This window comes from Macrosteles quadrilineatus, unplaced genomic scaffold (genome assembly GCF_028750875.1).
Source record: "Macrosteles quadrilineatus isolate MER2022 unplaced genomic scaffold, UCM_ALF_1.0 Scaffold_1__1_contigs__length_201487025, whole genome shotgun sequence".
In the NCBI taxonomy this organism is placed as follows: domain Eukaryota; kingdom Metazoa; phylum Arthropoda; class Insecta; order Hemiptera; family Cicadellidae; genus Macrosteles; species Macrosteles quadrilineatus.
In genome coordinates, this window is record NW_026542594.1 from 197,436,804 (window position 1) to 197,452,764 (window position 15,961).

General features: G+C 35.9%; 2 protein-coding genes across 2 annotated transcripts in view; one reads left to right on the plus strand and one right to left on the minus strand.

Moving 5' to 3' along the window:
- LOC128993794 (trafficking protein particle complex subunit 11) overlaps positions 1 to 4,995 on the minus strand; it is a 29,795-nt gene extending 24,800 nt beyond the window's left edge. Inside the window, exons 1-6 of the mRNA XM_054417804.1 lie at positions 4,922 to 4,995; positions 3,734 to 3,833; positions 3,087 to 3,233; positions 2,127 to 2,296; positions 1,224 to 1,409; positions 166 to 339 (exon numbers count right to left, since the gene is read on the minus strand). Coding sequence (XP_054273779.1) covers positions 166 to 339; positions 1,224 to 1,409; positions 2,127 to 2,296; positions 3,087 to 3,233; positions 3,734 to 3,796 — 740 coding nt within the window. The 5' untranslated portion in view covers positions 3,797 to 3,833; positions 4,922 to 4,995. The remainder of the gene's footprint in view (positions 1 to 165; positions 340 to 1,223; positions 1,410 to 2,126; positions 2,297 to 3,086; positions 3,234 to 3,733; positions 3,834 to 4,921) is intronic.
- Positions 4,996 to 5,497: 502 nt separating this feature from the next.
- On the plus strand, positions 5,498 to 15,683 carry LOC128993799 (U6 small nuclear RNA (adenine-(43)-N(6))-methyltransferase). The gene is made up of 8 exons (XM_054417817.1): positions 5,498 to 5,721; positions 5,989 to 6,202; positions 8,937 to 9,077; positions 10,246 to 10,384; positions 11,337 to 11,453; positions 12,546 to 12,668; positions 13,402 to 13,549; positions 14,211 to 15,683. Exons 1-8 carry the CDS (start codon positions 5,617 to 5,619, stop codon positions 14,952 to 14,954), a joined length of 1,731 nt encoding a protein of 576 aa, XP_054273792.1. The 5' UTR covers positions 5,498 to 5,616; the 3' UTR covers positions 14,955 to 15,683.
- Positions 15,684 to 15,961: the final 278 nt, after the last annotated feature.

Here is a 15,961-nt window from a genome sequence, read left to right on the forward strand (position 1 = left end):
CAAAAACGGCTGTTTTTAAAACATATGCAGATAAAAGAGAGCATTTCTTCTTAAGGTAAAAAAGAATCATTGAGGACATCCTCTACATTTTTATCCTTTGTCTACTAATCTTTGCCCAAATTTCCAATTTCAAAATTAAACACTCTCGAGTACCAACGTACTTACACATGAGCGTTCCTATTGTCCTGCTTGAGTTCGCTGAGAAATGCCATCTTGTACTGGTGTCGAACGAACAGGTACTGATGCGTAGTCTTGTTGAGGAACTCCCTGTGAGATTTGACATGTCTCACTTCCTGTGTATAATAGCCTTGCGCCATCTCGTAAAATGCATTCTCCAACCTACAACAAATCACGATTGTAAGTACATTTTTGTTACAATAGACCCTCATAAATCAAAATCTCAAAATTCCAAACTTAAAAAGGAACTTACTTTTGACACACTAGGGGCTTATACAATTGCAAAAGAAGAAGGAGAATAAACCAAAGGGTAAAGGTTGTGAGCTGAAATTTTAAAAGGATTATACTTTTTTGCCACATTACTCTGTAATGGACTTTCCATGCAATGACAGTGATTTTACACCTGCTTTATCAGATTAAATAAATTTTTTTTTAGGTGAGCCAGTGGCTCAGTTGGTAGTGTCACGGACTTCAGGCCCAAGGCAGTGATGTCGTGGGTTCGGATTCTGGTCACTGCCACAAACATTTTATCAGTACAGTTAACCTTTGTACTGTACCGGCTCACCCCTTGCTTTGCTGGATACGTTCCACACACAGATCTGTAGTCTATGTGGACGGGCAAATGCAAGGTTTAAAGAGGCCGCCAACCTCTTTTATAAAAAAAATTTCATTATGTAACTTAAAACTTTTACTCAATTGGGTAGCTCAGTTGTTATAGTGCTCGCCTAGTATTATAATACCATCAGTAAGATCCTGAGAAAAGTGTGCAGCTTTTTAATGGTTCGAAACTAGACTTGGCTGTCCTTGGGCTTTTAGTAAACTGTGCTGACTAATGAAACAGCTCCCATCTGATCCATCCCCTTTGATTTAACAGGAGGCTGGAGCTGTTTTCCAGGCTAAATCTATGTGTGGAAGTCTACAAAAATAGAGTGGAGGAATATTTTTTACTGGTTTGCTGAGAAATTCAATCAGTGAGGGTGCAGACTTTGCGGGACTCTACTATCCCTCGAAACATTTACCTCGATCGAAAAACAAAAATATCTCACCTGAGAACATATCCCTGAAGATGATCAACGTGAGGCAGCACAAAAAGGCATTTCGGGCTGATATCGGACGCAGCGCACAACGCAGCCGCCCTCTCCACAGCCACCGTATCTTCCGCCACAGGTAGAGGAGCCTTATGTTGTATAAGGACTACACCAAGCTTAGTGTTGCGTCCTTCCAGCGCCGCTCTGCAACACGTCAATGTCAACACATCACCCTACTACAAAATGTCAAATATATTAAGGACAGGCGACAAAGTACATAAAATAAAGTTTTCCTACAGTTACCTAACAATGTACATGTTCTCTCACTGATTTGAGAAAGCAAAGTGGCCAATTCGCTCATCAGTGAGACAATGTTAACATTGTCTCACCCTAATTACTTTGTCTCACTCCAGATTTGCAACGTGAAGGCACGTTTCTTTACCAATTTGAATTTATTTGTTTTATCGTTTTATGGTAGCTGTAGGAAAAATGTAATGGGCAACTCGAGTGCAAACTAGTTGCACAATTAACTATTTGATGCAAACTAACTAGTATTTACGAAATTTGTTTTAGAGTGTGATTTTATCTCAATATTTCCATTTTGGCTAAGGACTTAAATGTATTAGATTTAACGCCAACACACCATGGTATGTATTTCATGGCGTAGATGGGTGATTGAAGGATTGAATGAGACGGCTACAATCAGCTAACTCTTTAACCAGGACCATTGATTAAAATCCCAGTTAAAATCAAATCAATCTTTATTATCATAATAATCAAGGCTAAGTTGACTGTTTACGACCAAAAGAAACCTAAAATAAGATTCAAAGGGATAACTTAATACTCTTAATTATCAAAACCAAACTAAACTTTATTTCAATTTCCGCAATTATCAAGTTTAAGAACACTCGATCAACTCACCTGATGGATTGCACTCGAGAAGTGCACTCGATTTTCTTCTCCGGCCAGTCAGGATCATCCCAGTCTAGGTCGTAGAAGATAACGACTACAGCTGGGATTTCTTTGAGATGCTTTTTCATCCAGTTTCGTTTTAAAATTCCTTTTGGTATGTACCACTCATATGAATTTCTCTGTAATTCAAATAACATTTGTATTCTAAAATGTTTTGCACAAAGGTTTTAATTTTGTATTTACCTTTCATTTCAGTATCCTTAGTTCTCACAGAAATTATTATTTTACTCTTAGTGGTGCAGCAAATACTTTTTTTTTAATACTTGTAATTGAAATGGCGCCCATAGGCAGGTAGGTATTTTAAGCCAAGTATGAATAGAGATGAGTCTAGGATGAGTGGCACGATCTATTAGTCTTGTTAATGACTAAGATTGACATGTTCTGTAGACCGGACTGTTAATTAATAGCCCATACAGCTAATGGCAACTAAGGGACCTACAGTTTATAGTGGAATACGGACCACATTTTTGCCTTGTAATTTAAGAATTGGTCTAATTATCAGGATAGTAACTTACTGAGAATAGTCGTAGTACTCAATAGGGAGGATGTTAATCCACACTAGGGAGTATCGAATCCACAGATCATGCCTATAAATATCCACAATTCGTGACCTCCAAGTAACTGGATTACAGGACGAGGCCACAAGAATTGTGTAACTGATGGAAGTAAAATGCTAAGAGAGTTTGACAAGTGCTTTAAGAAGTCTCAACACGCTAATGCTCAAAAAATAATAAAATGCTCAATACAACTTCAAAATCCAACAATTGTGTGAGATTGTAATTGATAGAATGAGCTGTTGGACTATATTATTTCATCCTAAAAACCCATAGCTAAAACTGAGGGAAAACTTTACATCGACATTGTTGAATCTAGATTCCAAAAGTGCATTTCATAGCCTAGTTGATTCACCTTGGGCTTCATTGTAGGGAACTCATGTACAGGTCCGAGCAGTTTGAAGTGGACTGCGGAACGATCTTGACGTCGACTGTTGGCCAGAGCTTCCCACACGATGCGGTGAACCGCGTTGTTTAGAGTGTCCAAGCCAGCCACCCCCACCTGTCAATTCAATTCAATTTAATTTCATGTCATGTAAACAATGTGTTACAGTATCACAGGCAAAAAACATATGTTATTATTTTACCACTTAAGATCGGGACACAACTTTCTTAGTTCTTTACTTTAATCTTGTCTTATGAAATGGACTTTTGACCCAAATATGAATAAAGGATGGGTCCGGAATGGGGTGAATTGCTATGTGTATTTTTTACTGGTTAAATCAGCTGTTTATTTTGTCATATTTGTTTAACAGCTGACCCATTATAACCATCAACATGAACTAATGTTTCACTCAGCTAACTTAAATGTCCATCAGTCTTTGTGCATTCATACATTTTTATTATTATTTTGAGAGAATTTACAACTGGCTTAGTATAAAAATATTTTAAAATGTGGGCCTACTATACTCAATAAGTTTTCTTAAAAACTGTTAATGTAACTCATAAGAAATTATTTTCATGGCAATTCCTAGGAATAAAAGTCAAGCTGGTTTGTCTTACCAGTGCTTGTGGAGCCCAACACAGCTCTGACGGAAACTCAACTCCATCTTCCAGCGTTGCCATCTTGACAACACTACTTGACAATCACTACTATTAGAACCTAAAAATACAATATGTGTATTAGAATAAACTAGTGCACCTGTTGCTCGAATTCAAGCAATTGCAAAGTATTACAGGCGTTATTTAAAAACGAATAACAGTCATAATTTCCGATGACTTAAAAGAGTTATGACAAGTCAAGGATTTACCTAGTTTAAGAGTTATGGAAGTGTTTAACAGTGGAGATGTGACAGATGAAAGTCAAATTATTGTTTTAAAGGCAATATAAACAGTAAGAAACATTACAGGTTTGGGCATTTATTTTATAAGTAAAATTACGGAAAGTAAATAAAGATACGTCTTATAACACTTAAAACATATATTTACGCTTATACTGTTACTCACAAGACGGTAAATATACAAAAGATGGTAAGTGGTGATCGATTTCGATTGGACACTCCAATGATCATCAGACCGAATAGGAGAATGAAGTTTTCATGTTAAAATTTCTAGTAAGTTATAAGTTAGTGTTGTTTCTGTTGAAAACTATAAGCAGTTTAAATTTTTTGATTCTTGAACTATTTTGTCAGTAGAGGAACAATGTTTAGCGACTAGACACTAGTTATTTTTGTGTTATTACTCAGAGGGCTGTTGGATCAGTCGTTACCTTATCAACATTTAACATCTTTTGAGGTATTTAACTTACCTGGATCTTAAGAGGAACCATGCCAAGGCGACTCCTCTTTAACCCTTCAGCTTTTTAAGGACTGTATACAATCTGTAATAAGGCTTACCAGAGTCCTAGTTCAACCAATAAGTAGACTTAGGCTACAACTAAAATGTTATTTTATTATAGCAAAACTAATTTTGCTAACTTAGTTTGTCTGAACTATGTTAATCAACTTAACAAAACAAAAGTGCACATGCAAAAATTGTGTGATGGATTAAATGAGCAATAGATTACCTGAAAATCAACGTACTCATCATTCCCAACTTAACCTCAAACAACAACCAATACACCATTATTTTTTTAGATTTCAGTATTCACAACTATCTTTTCAATAGTTTGTAAAGGTAGACTAATATTAGAATAATACTAAACATATAAATGATTAACATTATAAATATCCTAATAATCAGACTACCTACAACTTTAAAATGCACTAATCCGCTTGACAATAGTAGTAGACGACGACATTAGACAGACAGCTGACAGACAGAGACACAACACACAACACTAGAAGTAGAAGTTGACATTGACAGACAGCGATACAGCCAGCCAGGCAGCTATCAAAACCCTTGAGCATTTCCATTTGGCTCCAGTCCAGTTTGGCTCAGCTTTATATGTGTTCATATACTACTATAATAAAGTATATACTATGTTGTATTGTTCGTAAAATTAAATAAAAAAATTACAGAAACTACCCCCATCTGTCCCATACCTAAGGCTTTCTCCTAAACACAATTTTGCTGTTATATTTCTTTAGAATTAATCTAATTCGATTCATAGTAGGTGCGATGAAGAGAGGACAACTCTTTCTTTATAATTTGTTCAAGTATTGAAGAACTTAACTTAAAACTTGCACAAATGTTTAAATCAATGCATCTAATTTGCAGATTTTTTTTGGAGGGACTACAGCTGCATGTTTTGAAATTTCCTTTTCTGCTTCTTTCACTTCTCTCTCTGTCATGTCATGTCATTCTCGCATTCGGCCAAACAAAAACACCAAAACGGAAAACGATATTCTCACGTTTGAAAGTACTTGGTTAAGTCTTGTTATTATATTTTAGTTTCGAACTATTGATTTTTATCAGTTTCTTGAAGGAAATAGCTCTTAAAGACTATGGCTATGAATAAATTTATGCATCCTAGGAACAGATATCGTAGGCCTCCGGATTTTAAAGCCCTAGCTATTAAATATCCAGAATTCAGGAAGTATGCCCAACAGGTAAAATTATTCTTGAAATCTTATAGACCCCCCAAATGAATATAAATAATGCACCAAGAGTTGGTCTACTTAACCAACATTAATTCATAATGATTATATTACCTTGTTAAGATCATAATTGGAACAACACCAAACTTATGCCTAAATTTAAGTAGGCCTAGGCTACTTCAAGTTTTTAGGTTGTATCTTAATTTTCCGTTTAGAACGTTCTTCGTCCTAGTTCGTGACTTATTTTTTCTAATTCTAACCTATAAATCTCCTATTTAGGATATCACTGGAAAAGTCTCTTTCAACTTCAAAGACGCGGAGGCACTTCGAGCTTTAACACGCACGCTGCTCTTAGAAGATTTCAGCCTTGATGTTGAAATCCCTCTTGGCAGACTGATACCTACACTTCCACTCCGCCTTAACTACTTGCTGTGGATTGAGGATATTTTGGAGAGCAACAATCGAGTCTCTGAGGTCATTGGCATTGATATAGGTTCGGCGACTTTTGTATACAAGTAATCTTAAACCTATTCATGTAGACTAACCTAAATCAGTCTAGAAGTAAATTTGAGTCTTAAGTTATATCGGCTGCACTTTAGTATCTGTCCTAATTTACACTCATTCAATAGAAAAATATCGATATATAACTTGATATATCGAAAGAAATAACTTGATTGATATATCGATCAATATATACAATGAATACAATGAAGATATTCATTCGAATGAGTGTAGGACAGATACTAAAGTGCAGCCCTTAAGTTATATCAAATAGGTAACTTATTCAATTTACATTAGTCCTACCTCGGGCTTAATTAGGCCACTTAAATGACTACTTAAATGACTTAATATTATGTTTGTTATACAGTAACTTTACACTAGTTACAACCCTCTGCGACAAGCAGGAGGGATATGTTAGGTAAATTTAAAATCTGCTTGGCTTATTTTTAATTTAAATAATTCAATCTTAACGTTGACACTGTCTCTGACCCCTTCACTTCCTCCTCCTGCTTTTCAGATCGATTTGGTTTAACAAAATAGCTTTAAAGAGTTATGTGCCCTAAGAAGAAATTATTTTTTTTTACAAACTTAAATAAGGATACTTTACATCAGACGCAGGTTGAGGCTAATGAACGATAAAGCGATAAACGATAATAAACAATTAAGCTGCAATGATAGACATGGTGCAACAAGAGATGGGCCTAACGATAACCTTAGGCTATTTTTGCTGTTGCAACACAATCCATTGAACTTTGGCTGCCACCACACTAACTTACCTTTCTCACTTAGAACTTAAATAATCGGAGGGGTTTTAAAGTTTACAACCACCGTAGCAAGTCATGCCTAACGTGGCCATACGTCCCGCTTCCACACTGTCCCGCCGAAGCTGTCCCACTGCCCCCACAATTGGCCAGGGGATGCCTAAATGTCCCGCTTTGGAGGTCAGGTGTTTGAAATATTATATGGAATATGAAATTTAGCCTTTCCACACTAATGTTTAGTTCGTGTAAGAATACTAGTTAGTAATTTTAAGGAAAACTAAAGGAAACCAACCTATTAACATTACCCTATTTGGTTAACTGTAAAATTAGAACGCTATCGGTCAACGATCGGCACTAGTACAATTTATTTCCGCGCGAGTGTTGAAGCGCTGTAGGCTACTACGGCCTCAAAAAACGCAAGGTTGTCACTGTTGTTAGTAAACTAAACTGTCAAGTTGTTTACAGTACCTTAACCTCTAACTTTTAGATAACATTCGGTGCGAAGAAAGTTTGTTTGTGATTTGATTATTGTACTGTTCAATTGTGCATTAGATAACGACCAAACGGAAATGCACATTTAATAGTGAGTTACATGCAAAATATCCGTTTATTAAACTTAAGTTTGAGACGAACAAAAGTAATATGACCCGCCATTTGTAAATTCGCGTCCTTCGCTCAGTTCCCGCTGTTTACGTGCACTTGGTGTGAAGCTATCCACTTTTGAGGAGATTTCTAAGTAAAGATATGTTCCGTCCAATGAACTTACAAATAGGTTAAATATAATAAAAACTCAATTAAAAACCAATCTATGTTTTAAAAATTATTAGGATGTCTAGATTGCATAAAAACGCTAGTTTACGGATATTATTTTTCAAAATTTCTCGGCTGAGGGTGTCCCGCTTTGTACTCCAAAATATATGGTCACGTTAGTCATGCCATATAACTCAATAGATTCTGGTCAGAAACAGCTCTCGAGTACAGTAGAACCCCTCATATCCGGCCACCACGGGACCAAGCCCCTGACCGGATAACGATTTGGCCGGATAAACCAACCTACTATGAAAATGATAATTCATACCTAATAATAATAGGTAAACAATATATGCAATCAAAAGTATAATTTAATTCTGTTCTGGGATCATTTTTAGAAAAATTAACATGTTTATAAAAAGAAAAAAATATTTGTAGGTTAAAGTCATTAAGTAATGAATGTACAAATATTATGATTCCATGTAACAAAACCTATTAAATGGAGGTAAAAATGAAAATAAATTGTACTTAAATGATCATTAGGACTTAAAAATGGTACATGCATTTCTACTAAACATTCTTAACCATTTTGTGAAATACAAAAATTAATGTAAGTTACTTGTACTGTACCCTACTGTATTAACCCCACTTTGGAATTACTGTAAACAAACAACTGATCAGAGGTTAGGCCTACTAGCTCAACTGAGTATAGTGACTCAGCAAATAAATGTATAAACAAACAGATAAATAATGAGAACAATTTATTTTATGATTTGAGCAGTCACAAAGACTAGTGGCTGCATCTAAACGTCTGTAAGCTGTGAGAAAAAAAATTTTGATATTGGCTTCCAAGAAGGGGTCGGATAAACAGAGGACCGGTAAAACCAAGGCCGGATATGAGGGGTTCTACTGTACCCAGTGCTCGATTTTTAATAAATGAGGTGAAGGAACTGTAACATATTTAATGTGATGAAGTACCTACCTATTTATGCCAATATTTTTATCTTTCCGAAAGAGAGGTGACACTGGAACTCCATTCCACCGTGTTTCCCTGCAAATCGAACTGAAAATTTTGAATGCAAACTGCAAGTGCCAAATTTCAAATAGCCTATAAGTTAAGCCTATTGATTAACTGGTTTTGGAATGGCAGGAGTCTCTAAACAATAAAACCATTGCTTAAAACGTTTGGTATGTTTTTTTTCTTTTTCTTTGCAGGATGTGGCGCAAATTGTGTCTACCCATTGTTGGCAGCGAAGCAGTTCGGTTGGCGGATGTTGGCTACCGAGGTGGATATGGAGAGTGTCTTCATCGCTGGTAGAAACGTCAAGAAGAACAAGTTGCAAGATTTGATAACAGGTAGTTTGGGCAAAATATAGCCTTATATGATGGACCCTTCTAATAACAAATTTATCATAGGCCCTATACAATACAATTATCAGGCTACTCAGCAACTTGAAATTTGTATATGACCAAATGTTGACCACTCTTGCAATGTATAAATGTGGAAGCTGGCCTGATTTTTTTTTTTTTTAGTTTAATCATTTGATGTAACATATCGACCTACACTATCCAGGTGACATTTAATTGCGACGCATTTGTTTTGGCTTGAAACTGTCAGATACATTGTATTTGCAAAGGTTACTGTTTTTTTTTTTTTTTTTTTTTTTAAGAAACGATTTTTGTATCAAAAGAACGCTTATAATGTCCTCTTTAAAAACAATAGGCCTACCAATTTTCGTCTTAACTCACAGTAGTTTTTATTAAAATAATTGTTTTATGGAAGCATTTCGTACAAATCACATTTCAGATTTAAGGGAATTCTTCTCGGCACTATGTAATTTCTCCATAACACAAAAAAAAGTAGTTACCTCTTGTCGATACCGCAAAATTTGTGAGATATTGTGTTCTCTGTAAACTGAACTTTGTTGTAGTTCTATATTTTCCACTAAAATGCAGGACAATTCATTTTTTTGGACTAAAGTCTGTTACAGTGAATATTAGAAATAGTACCTCTTGTCGTTATGGCAAAATAACATTGAGCGTCAAGAGGTATCTTTTCTAAGACCGTTGCAGAGACTAAGAAAATTATTTATTTCAACCTTTAATTCTTTGATTTGATATTTTAACCGATACCGTACTGTTCTATGTTAAATGAGGTAGGCCTATAACAATCGATAAAAACCCTAATTTCAATATTTTCTACCTTAGGCTAATTGTTTATATCGGCAGTACTGAATTTTGCATCGCCGACAAGAGCATTCACATCACAAATTATGATTTCATAACCATTTTTTATGACGATAACTTGTATTGACTCAAATTTATTCAGGGAAAATCTTAACAAAATAAATAAAATTTATTTTGTTTGCAATACCACTACCAAAATAAAATAGGTAGGTCTATCTTAATTTCACTGTAATGAAACAACTATTTTAAGTCTTTGCCAATATATGTAAACTGCATTTTCAACACCTCTAAATACTCAATATTGTTATGATTATTCAATTTTCATTTTTATTTTCAGTTCGCAATGTGAAAGACAATCAAATGCTGGATGGAGCCTTGGATGATGATAAAACATACGACTTCTGTATGTGTAATCCTCCATTCTTTAGTTCTGCAGAAGAATTAGACCCGAAGAATAACGCTCGGACACAGAACAGGTAAGTTTGTTTGTGAAATAGTGTGTAAATAATTGACAAATAAAAAAAACTCTTGTGGCTGCTCATACACTCTACTACAATTCCTTGGGAGACTTAGCCCAGAAATCAACTTGGAATTATAGGCCTATTCAAAACAAACATCATTCTTACTTATGATAATAAAGAATACTTATGAACACCAAAGGTAAACAGTCTGAAAAATACTGATAATTTCTTTAATAAAACCCATAACATAACCTTACCTTAATGCAAGATTAAATGCCTGTCCCTCCTCCAACAAGTCGCTCTCTCCTGATCACCTCATTTTAATAAGATCTAATTGTTCTATTTTCCCAACTCTAACCTTTATTAAAAATTACTGTCAGTGACAATGAAATACAGTAGACTCTCGCTCATCCGCACTAATGTGGCGGAAATCCGGTCCGAATTACGATAAATCCGGACTATCGAGTGTCGAGCAAACACAGTACTGTATATAACCTTTTTTTTATTTTGTTCCAGGTCCACAGTATCGATAGCCATGCAAATGCAATTCCACCGGTAATAATTTTTATCGTCATGTTATCCGAGTTTTTGATTATCCAAGGTAGTCTCGAATAATCGGATTTCTACTGTACTTTGCCGCTAAAAAAAATCACGATTGCCAATCCGAAATAACGGGAGTCTGGACAAGGCCGATCCAGATGAGCGATGAGATGAGATGTCTACTTTACCGTACCGGTAGCGGTAGTCTAATGTTTTGTGTATACAGTGTAAAGTTTTGTGTGTCTTGTGCCAGTTTGGACAAAACAGTTTGGCTTCCCATTCAGTTAAGCCTGCTATCCTCACTAAAAATCCTAAAAACCTAGGCCCATAGATGCTCTATTTTACATTCTTGTTTTAAGTTTTTTTGTTAAGTTTAGTTAGAAGTAAGTATCTGTCAGGTTTTTGATATTTTTGTAACCTTTTTCAGACCAGAACCACGCAACGCTCACACTGGAGCGACCACAGAGCTGGTGGTTCCTGGCGGAGAAATAGCCTTCATCACCAATATTATAAATGACAGTGTCCTGCTCAAGGCCAAAGTCAGGTGAGTACTAGGATCATTTTATTTGAGAATTTAACTTTTATATACCGTAGTTGTAGGTGGTAGTTATTTTATTCCATAATATTTTACTAGACTCCCTTTTGTTTGGACACCTTGGGATCGATCACATCATTGTTTAGATACAAGATTCATAGCTATATATCATAATCATCAAAGGAAAATGAATGGATATAGAACTAACTTACTTAGGAAAAGATTCCCAGGTAGTTCAAAGCACTTAAAAAGTTTCACAACACGATAATAAACTTGATATTTTGCCCTACAAGAGGCTGTTTCAGAAAAAAGAAATTTAATAACAATTAGAAAACTGGCACTATTTGAACTAACTTAATCAGTCTCGCTATCAAATCACTTTCTAATCCTTCTATAATTAATTATGAATATATACGTATAATAAATAGTCGTTCAGTTAGTTATGAGGGATAGGGTAAGGGTACTGGGACAGGTGGCGTCGTCCTGTAATCCAGCTACTAGGAGGTTACGAATTGTGGATATTTATAGGCATGGACTGTGGATGTGATACTCCCTGGTGTGGATTAACGTCCGAACGAGTGAGTAGTACGACTATCCGCAGTACTATCCTGAAAATTAGACCAATTCGTAAATACCAAGGCAAAAATGTGGCTCGGATTCCACTATAAACTGTAGATCCCTTAGTTGCCATTAGCTGTATGGGCTATTTATGAACATCTGTGTCTAAGGAATATGTCGGCCATAGTCACTAACAAGGCTATAAGATCGAGATTGGCAAGGCCACTCATCCTACACTCATCTCCATTCATACTTGGCTTAAAATACCTACTTTGTATGGTCACCATTTAATTAAGAAGTATTAAAGTATTATATGATATCAAGATCGGTGATGCTCTTGAATTTGTAACAAATTATCTTCTCCTAAGTATAGAGCTGTAGAATTGATCCTTTCAGAGCTTTGGATTTGTATGCAATTAAAACAGTTCAATCAGGAAAAACATAGTGAATATGGTGAATAACCAAAAAATATTTCATCATAAAACTAAAATTGTTGTTTTAGAAAATTTAATTTTTGGAGTCCGAACATGTTTGTGTGTGTAGGGTCTACAGTGTGATGGTGGGTCACAAGACTAGTGTGGGGAAAGTAAAGCAGGTTCTAGAGACAGCTGGTGTGCCCTCGGCTTCTGTTGTGACGACAGAGTTCTGTCAGGGACAAACGACCAGGTAGAGTAATCAATATACTAAATACTGGTAACTAAACCTCTTTAAAGTCTATGGTCACTAAAAATTTTTAATTTAAAATTTGTTTATTAAATTGGTGTATTTAGATAATTTATTTTTGTAATCATAAACACTATGTATACCAGTACAGGTTGTGTTTGGCTGCGGTCTTTTGCACAGCAGCTCAGATTAATTACACATTGGTTGCCTTCGCCGCTTGGATAGTCAGTGGTGTTGGCCAATTAACAAATACAACTGGCAACCACTACTGAAACTTGTAATCTTAAGTTGATGAGGAAGAGACTCCATAATGGCTGCCGAGCAGAAATGCAAAGAAAGTCAGCCAGTGGTGCTTGCCACATCGGCAGACAACTGATGTTGATGTTGAAACGTTTCCACACTTTGCGTCAATCATGTGACTAGTACGACTGGCCAACCAATAGGCTTAATCTCACAGTAATTTAATCCAATAGGAAGAGAGAAACGTGGAAGCAGTGAGATGGGTGGTTTCCAAATGCTGGCAAAATTACAAATAGTTCATTATTGTTAATAATATGAAAGCTTAGTTATTGTAAGTTAGGGTTACCAATAACAGAGGGTCTAAAACCACCTGTAGTAAATGGGATGAGTAAAAAACACACTTACATGAAATAACTAGTTAATAACTTAAATGTAAATTTCTACATTTCCTTCCAAAAAGATTGTTTGGACTAACTTGTGATTCTCAATGGACTAGGTGGGGTATTGCTTGGACTCTCGATCCAGCGATTACACTCCCCCACATTGAGATGAAGAAGAAGAAGCCTACTTCATTCAGCCAGACATTCAAGTCTGATTTGAACTCCACAGTAGAAAGACTGAAGCAGTTGCTGGAGGAATTGCAGGTTTGTTGGTCATAAATTAAAAACTTCTATACATAGAGTAGACTCTCAGTAATTCGGCCGATATAGGACCGTGATACTGCCGGATTAGTGAAAATGCCGGATTACTGGAATGTCATCAATAAAAACACTTAAAATGCACAAAACATGTCTACGAAGATCGCGCGATCGGAAACCGCTATTGCCATGAACACTCATGTCGACGATGACATTTCCGTGACTGCGGGAGACCATGATAATGTCTACACAGCCGTGGTAGATGATCAGAGTTTTTCCGCGATCGCAGAAGACGACGATAATTTTTACTCGGCCTTGGGAGGTGATCATGATTTTGCCGTGATCGCGCATGACGACGATGACGTTTTGGTGAACCGTGGAAGACAATGCAATGTCTACACAACCGCAGGCGGTCAGAATTTTGCCGTGATCGCGCTGACGAAGATGACGTTTCTGTGAACACAGGAGACTATGATGATGTCTGGCTGCGGTAGATTTTTCTCAGGTAATGGGCCGTTACACGTTTTCATCATGGAACCTTCAGTAATCTATAATCTTCAGTAATCCGACAGAGTTCTGTTCCTCTATGTGTCACATTACTGTGGGCCCTTACATAAAAATTGATATTGCATTGAAAACTTTTAACTTTTTATTTTCACTGTTACAGATAACCTACAAGTTTTTGAAGTCCACACAAGGTTTGTACGCAATGGAAATCATCGCAACTAACAACACATGGGCCAATTCAAGGAAGAAGAGGAGGCAAGAAAAGTTTAAGCAAAAAGGGAGCAACGGAAATGAAGGCGAAACAAGTGACGAGAAAACAGAAGGAAACAAAACAGACTCAACAAACATCAATGGGGATAATGTCAATCTTGGTAAAGAAAGTGGAACAAAGACAGAAGAGGGTAAAACTGATATTGCCAAAGATGGGAAAAGCGACGAGATGGAAGTTGAAGAAGAGAAAACCGAGAGCGAAGCAGACTCAACAAACTTCAATGGACGAGATAACGCCAATCTTGGTAATAAAAAAGTACCAAAAGGAGTTGAAGAGGGAACTGATATTGTCAAAGATGAAAAACACGACAAGATGGAAGTTGATGAGGGTAAAGTCGGAAGTACTGAAGAGGAAGTCGTTAAAGAAACCAAACGTAGATTGGTTGAAAACCAAGTATCCAGCTCTTCTGATTCCGGCCCAAAAAAGTCAAGACTTGAAAACGTTCCTTCTGGTTCCAACCCAGTAAGTTCCAGAAAAGACCCGATCCTCTACGGTTCGTTGGTGGTGAGAGGTAAGGGTGACGGGAGCTCCGTAGAGGTGACGTGGCTCAAGGGAACAGGAGGCAGAGACTGCGCTCATCAGGTGCTTCAGTATCTCAAAAACAATTTTGATCCCAATGATGTCGGACAATAGTCATTTGTCCCGTCTTTGTTGATAGATAATTTTGTGCTGTTACAGAAACGTTTTCACTTGTCTTTAAACGTTTAAAGTTTACGATAGATAGGTTTATGAATCTAACCTTCAGATTATTTAAATGATGTATGGTAATCCACAAATCACCCTTAAAAACTAGTTTTGATTTTAAATTGGTTACATCTTCAGGCTTTTATGTCCAGCTGATTTTGTAAGACATAATCATCCTAGACTTGAGTCTTCTATGTAACTAGTTGACAGCTTACATTTGTTGACTACCGTAAGTATGTTTTATATATGGTACACCATTTCCAAGATAAGTTTAGTTTGAATTTTTCATACAGTGTTATCTTATTTTGATTCAAGTGTATATATTATTTTCAGTTATTGAAGTTATGTATAGTTTTATTTACATGCGTAAAATATGTTTGCGGTCAGTTATTTATTTGTTACTTATCAAGCTTTGTATGTTTTGGTTTTGCCATGATAATCTTTTAATGAGAAGTAAAAAGTTTATAATTTTTGTATTATAGAGTTTTGTTTTATGTTTTTAATTATTTTGGCATTACATCCTTGAAAACAAACAAAACTTTTAACGAGAGGAAGATTTTACTTACTATTTGTTAGATACTGCTCTTTGTACAACAAAACAGTTGATACTGGACTATTCCCATTACTGTTGCCATCTTATTTTTGGCATTAATAAAAAGATTTGAACATGGAATGTAAGCCAAATTGTTCTTATTGTCAACCCCTTACAGCCTTATCAACTATTAACTTATCATCAACTTTCTGTTAACCTTTGACTATTAATAAGCCTACATCCAATATCCATCAGTATTCAATAATCAATGATAGTACATTTTACACATTTTCAAGAATATGCATGGAGATCAATACAATTTTCTTGATCCCATGGTTAAGCAGTATAACACTAAAAAAGGTCATCTTTATTATGAAAATCACTGAATACCATAACTGTGAAAACAAATATTTGGAGTGAGTTA

What these genes read in the sequence shown, in the direction of transcription:
- LOC128993799 (XM_054417817.1), top strand. Translation starts at nt 5,617, where the DNA reads ATGGCTATGAATAAATTTATGCATCCTAGGAACAGATATCGTAGGCCT. An exon ending in GTTGCAAGATTTGATAACAG is followed by an intron (nt 9,078 to 10,245) that starts GTAGTTTGGGCA and finishes TTTTATTTTCAG; the next exon opens with TTCGCAATGTGAAAGACAAT. An exon ending in AACGCTCGGACACAGAACAG is followed by an intron (nt 10,385 to 11,336) that starts GTAAGTTTGTTT and finishes AACCTTTTTCAG; the next exon opens with ACCAGAACCACGCAACGCTC.